At 36.5% G+C, this 6371-nt stretch overlaps 1 protein-coding gene across 4 annotated transcripts; it reads right to left on the reverse strand.

Annotated features, from left to right (window-relative positions):
- Nucleotides 1-264: 264 nt before the first annotated feature.
- Nucleotides 265-4421, reverse strand: LOC145059042 (Disease resistance protein (TIR-NBS class)). Of its 4 annotated transcripts, none has more exons than XM_079006904.1 (4): nt 4167-4420; nt 3737-3908; nt 3295-3488; nt 265-3209 (listed from the first exon to the last, which is right to left on the reverse strand). In XM_079006904.1, the coding sequence occupies exons 3-4, from the start codon at nt 3446-3448 to the stop codon at nt 565-567; spliced, it is 2799 nt and encodes a 932-aa protein (XP_078863030.1). In that variant the 5' UTR covers nt 3449-3488; nt 3737-3908; nt 4167-4420; the 3' UTR covers nt 265-564. The 4 variants fall into 4 exon arrangements, with proteins under 4 accessions (XP_078863030.1, XP_078863029.1, XP_078863032.1 ...); XM_079006903.1 differs by having other exon boundaries at nt 3737-3913; XM_079006906.1 differs by lacking the exon at nt 3737-3908 and having other exon boundaries at nt 4167-4421.
- Nucleotides 4422-6371: the final 1950 nt, after the last annotated feature.

The following is a 6371-nucleotide window of genomic DNA, read 5'->3' on the forward strand; positions in this document are numbered from 1 at the left end:
TGATAGCGACGTCGGAATGGGGAACAAAGGTGGGGTTGGGAATATGAATAGTTTCCTTCTACATACAATGTATAACATACTATATGAAAAATAAGTTTGTATACAAAATAAGTTTGTAACTTTGACAAATCAGACCCTTGCAACATAATTTAGTTTTTATTTAAAGATTTTTTCATATGAAAAAATTTGATGGAAAAACATAATTCATTTCAACATTTTCCACTCATTTTGCAACCATGAAAACAGAAATGTAATGCGCACAAATACTATAAAATTTCTCTACATTCCCGATAATAGAAACTCTTGTTGTAAACTACATATAAACATTTCTACAAATTACAATCGTTCAAAAATGGTCAATTCATACACAAACTTTCCAGAAATAGAAATGTCATGAGTCTTACTCTTACATTACCTTGCTGCATTTTGATTCCCCCCAATCTTCTTCAAAGTCGTCAAAACCATAACTGCAGCTCGAATACTCAAAAATGGTATAAAATTTCCACTAAATTCAGTAAAAAAAATGAATGAAAAGAAAGGTTTATTGTAAACTTGTGTATAAATCTATGGTGAAGTATGGATTTGAACATTAGCTAAAAGCCTGGTAAGTTTACTAAGCGTTTCTCGTGCAGATACAGTATCTGGATGATCCTCACCACATATAGAAGTTCTAATGAAGATCGCTTTACGTATCAAGTCATCTCCAATGTCGAATTGTCCTCCTCTCAGCATCAATTTTGCCCTAATTTCAAGAACAGTCGCTCTAGAAAGCGCTAAATCTTGCCATAAACTAGGGTTTAATTGAGCATCTGTTTGTATCGGTTTCCAACACAAGGATTTATCCAGCCATTTTTCCACCGGCGTCACCAGCGCTTCATCTGCCGCTTCCAGTACGTCTGTGCATAATCGTAAAAGCTCTAAAGCAGCGGTGCATCGGGAGAATCGGATGAATGTTCTTATCGCAAGAGGTAAGATTACATCTTTGACTAGAAAAGGTAATTCTGATGCTTTTGTATCAATTACCACTGGATCGTTTCCAAATCCCAATAGTAAGAAACACGCGGCCCAAATTTGATCTGAGTTGTGAATCACTGTGCCACGTGTCACCACCGTTTGCACCACCGCGTGGGCGGTTCCTGGTATGCTTCGTTTTCGTACGTACTGCTTCGTTAAATTATTGAAATGGATGTAACCGTCTTTTGTGCAATTTCTGGCAATGTTGAATCGGAGTAAAACCGAACACGCTTCCGTTTCCGATTTCTTATCGTATAACGATGAACAACCACATGCCAATGATCGTAAAATCTTCCGCCATAATCGAGTCCGGTGGTGTTTTTCCGGGATCTGTTTAGCGGCAAGGGCCAGTAATGGAACCGGAGTTGGACCTGGTGCGAACCACCCGCTTGCTAGAACCATTCGAGTTGCTAAGCTTCGTGGGCCATCTGCGTGGTCGAATATGGAGAAACAAACCTCGATCAATTGAAATAGAAATGTATTTCGACGTAATGTATTGCTTTCTCTTTCTCTTCCGTTTGAAGGCATTCGATTGATTGTGTCCAGAAGTCGGCTTGGAGTGATCGGAAGTTCAGAAAGAACAGCTCCAACAATGGCTAAACCTAAAGTCAATCTCCCAAGTTTCTCTTCAATCGAACGTAATGCATCAATTTCCAAAACCGAAATCGTACGATCGTTCATGTTCATGTTCATGTTTCCTTGCATTAGAGACATTGCTTCAACGCCTGATAAGTATGAAAGTTTTAATGGCTCCATGTTCAGTAATTTTGGCAGACGAGTGGATATAAGAACATGAGTTTCTCCCCCAAATCGAGGAAGAAGATCGATTACATGTTTATGATCCCACCAATCTTTTTCTGATTCCAAATTGTCGATTACTACTAAGAAAGGTATGTTTCTCATAAGCTCTTTTCTAATTCTAGCTATGGCGGTTTCTTCATGTTCTTCAAAGCTTTTCGTTCTGGTTTTCTCTAATCCAGTCTCCACCCCCACATCGACTTCCAAAAACGACCATAAATTCAAATAATTCTGACGAATGTATCTACTTTCACCTCCAATCCACAACACCATCTTGTACCTCTGATGAAACCTGTAAGCGAATTCCAGAAGTAATTCCGTTTTCCCGATTCCAGAGTCGCCGGAAACACACGCGATTCCCTTTCCGTACACAACTTTCACCGCTCGTTTCCGTCTCCCTGGTTTAGGTTTCGGTGAAGAAAAGTGGGCGTCGCCGTCGTGGTCCCCATTCTGCATTTCAATCTCCTTCTCCGATTCCTTCCAAACCACCGGCTCTTTCCCTTTCCGCCGCCTACTTCTAATCTCCGTTTTCACCTCCCTCCTCTTTCCTCTCGCTTTAAGTTCAAAATATTCTCGTTCTCTCTCCCCAATCACATCACCAAACAACATGAATTCAAGCTCTGAAAGTTCCTTTTTTCTCCCGATGAAATTCTCGTTTCTAGGATAAGGAAACTCCTCGATTTCAACTTTTTCACGCCACTTCGTTAACCTATCAACAACGCTTCTTCTTCCTAATCTCAAAGCCAAAAGCGTCACAGCTCGAAGAATACAATCCCGCCATTTTCCATCGCGAGCTTCAAGCTTCCATTCATCGACACGTGTCAAACCATTCACTGCATCTTTCCATTCATTCTCTAATCCGCCATAAACAAGCCATAACTCACCTCCATGTTTCTCCCATGTCTCCCCTCGCTTTTCAACTATATCTCTCACAAGACAATCATCCGGCCCCACATCAAAAAAAATCGGGACCAAATTCTTCTTACTCGAAAAGAATCTCAACTCTTCAATCGTGTAAGCGTTCCTGAAGGATTTTCTTGTCAAAACAACAACCCCAAATGTACTTGCGTCCATGGCTTTTTCTACAATTCCATGTTTTCGTGAGTTTCTACATTTTGATCTGTCTGTAACGAAGCAACTCAATCCTTGTACTTCTAAATCAGCTCGAAGCCAATTTACAAAACGTAACAATAACGGTTTCCGTCCATGAAATCCTATGTACACGTCGAAGCTTCTTAACCTTGTTGTACAGTACGACGTTGACGGCGGCGTAAAGGAGGAGATTGGACTTCTCACGACTTTCTTTGACTTTTCCACGATTTCAAAAGCTTCGTTTTCATGGAAGTTGTCGAAGTTTTGTAGATCGCTCGAGGTGCTTGCAGCATTAATGGCGACATCTGAAATTCCGATTTTTTTTTTGTTAAAGATTTGAAATCAGAAATTGGAAACGAATAATACCCAGGGTTAATTTTGTAATTTTACCATCACAAAGAGTTTCTGAAAGTTCAGCTGGTTGCCATGATGATGATCTTGGAGAGAAAAATGGTGATTGATTTGCAGAGAAGAATAACGTCGATGAAGATGATAAATTTCTTAACGTCGATCCAAGTCTTGAACTTTCTTCTCGTAAATCCATGTTTATATAATTAATTCCTGTTGATACAGATTCTATTCATCTGAAAATCATTAAAATAAATAAATAATAAGAAATCAAATCAATATTTCAAGAAAGTTTCTAATGTGAACTCATTTCAGACATAAGGAAATTAAAACCATGAATTGGATGGAAAGATCTTGGGGAAATCAAAGGCTCAATGGCATTACAGATCTAAAGAATCACTTGCAAACACAACGAATCTTCTAATAAATTACATTATATTATAATAATTTCAGATCTGAAAAAAGAAAAAAAGAAAACCCTTACTTGGTTTCCAGCCATGAAGATCATCAAATCACCGATAAGTATCTCGCATCTTATACACAATCAAACCAAAACCCACTTCCTCGATTCGAATATAACCCCCAGAAAGATTTTTTATATATATTTAAAAAAATACGTTGAATCGAGAAACCCCCAAATCTTCAAACTTGTTAATCTGACCTAGTCAAGAAGAAAGTCAACTTTCACATAAATAGACTGTGTCTAAAATCATCAAGATGGGTATCGATTTGAATGTAAAGATTCAGATTTCAGAGAGATGAAGTTGACAATGAGAGAAACAAAAGCCCTAATCTTTTTTAACGGGGGAAAGTGAACTAAAAAGCAAAGCTTTTGCTATTTTAAAGAAAGATTTGAAAATTTGACAGAAACCCTTTTTTGGGGAAAGACTGGATTTAAGGAGGAAGGTTTTTACCTTTCAGAAAAGAAAATCTTCAAGGGTTTTTGTTCACACAGACCAATCAATTTCAAACCTAGACTAACTCTGCACTAAAACCCTTCTTTCTTTCAGTGTGTGGACCTATATATACATGTATTTATATGTATGTATATTATTATGTCTGGGAAATTGAGAAAAAGAGAGAAAAAGAAAGCAAATGGATAGATATGTTATCGTTATGTATGTAGTGTATAGAGTATAGGACCCAACAAGAAGACGGATCTGACGAGGTTATAGTTGTTAAGTGTCAATGGTCCAAACGTTTTTCAACATCCAAAGGGTCAATGTCTAATTGTCTATATTTATCTTATTATATTTTAATCTTATTAGTATCATAAGGTTTAAATTTACCAACTCCATGTGACAAGATTTTTATTTGCAAAGATCTTATAGGTCACTTATGTCAAAGATGAGAACATTTTGTCATTAATCTATTTTGGGTTTTTTTTAATCTTTTTTAAAAATAAAGTTTTGGATTTTTTGGTCTTGGTTTTTTGAAAAGTTAATATATAAAAAATGTCTCCCATGTATGAAACGGATTTTGGGGTTTTGTAGATTTGAAAATCTTTTTGTGAATTTGGACAATGGGTATGTGTTGTTTTTAGTGTTTGTTGGGTAATGAATGATAAATTTAAGAATATTTGGCCATTTGCTATGGAAACATTATGGGCATTCTTGAAAAGGTTGCCATCACATCTATAACTCATAGTTGTACTTGGCAATTAAAATTGACTAATAATTATATTCCTTTTCTAGAAAAGAGAATTATTTATATATGATTTTTTTTTAAAGTAAAAGATATTGGTGGACTACTAGTTTACATATCGAGTTCCGTAACTGTTGTAGTCTTTGCATATCTAATGGCTTTACCATGATTAAGATTATTTTTAAAATAGGTATCATATTTTTGTTGTTAAAAAGATTGTAATTTTTTTTAAATAGCTGATTCTTATAAAACAGTTTTTCACCGTGAACAATAATTTTTTATAAAACGACAATTTTACCGTCTCCTTTATTTTAACAAATTTTACAATCTACCGTCTCTCGTCTAAAACCCTTCCCAATATACAAACACGGAAACAACTTTACACTTCTCACCGACGATCATTAGTACCTTGCATCTCAGGTGTAAATAATAAATTAAACAAATTCCTTCTTGTGTTTGGAACAAACAAAACTAAATGAAACAGAAAAAAAAATGGAACAAGTTTCTTACTAACAAAGTTAAACTAAATATAAGCACCGGAATTGCATTAACAAAACAAACTACTACAACTATTTATACTAATTAAGATAGTATCATACTCAAACTCTAAATCTAAAAGATGAACTCAACAAAATAGAAACCTTATCAAACTCTAAAACAATAAAATAAAACTTAAATATGGAACTTTCCTAAAATGCCCTTGCTTTAATATCCGATTAACCCAACAATTACCCCCTTAATCGGATTTGTCATACGAGCCGCTCGTTGTTCAAAACAATGTCGATTACTCTTCAATTAGACTTGCTTCTTCTTTTTCCCATTCAGGACGCTCGTTTTTATAGTGACCAAACTTACCATATTTGTAACATCTAACGTGACTTTTATCCCGGACACGTTCATTAGCATCTCGACTTCTCCCGAACCCCCGACCTCTTCCCCGGTCACGTCCAAAGTCATCCCGGTTTGAACGTCCATTGCCACAATGCTTACAAACATGTGATATTTTCTCACTAGCCAACAATAACCCACCTTGAATGTCCTCCACTTTCTCGGTTCCTCTTATACGCTCCTCATATGCTTTTAATCTACCAACCGCTTCATCGAATAACATTGAATCCAACCCGAAACATTGCTCTATTGAAGCCACGATTTGAAGAAACGACTTAGGCATTGAATCTAGTAACCTTTTTACCAAATCACCTTATTCAAGCTCATATCCAAGACTCCTTACTTTTGAAGCTAAACCGGATAATTTTGTCACAAAATCATCGACCGTTTCACCCTCCTTCATGCACAAACTTTCAAGCTCTCTCTTTAACGTTGCAAGTCGATCTGTTCTCACCCGATCCACTCCCAAATACCGTGTTTTCAGCCCATCCCACATTTTCTTTGGTTCGGTGTAACTCGCCATTTGCAACACCATGTCTTCGAGTATCGCTTGAAACAAAAAGGCAAGAGCTTGTTTTGACTTCTTT

This window comes from Lactuca serriola, chromosome 6 (genome assembly GCF_051521515.1).
Source record: "Lactuca serriola cultivar US96UC23 chromosome 6, Lser_US96UC23_V15, whole genome shotgun sequence".
Classification (NCBI taxonomy): Eukaryota; Viridiplantae; Streptophyta; class Magnoliopsida; order Asterales; family Asteraceae; genus Lactuca; species Lactuca serriola.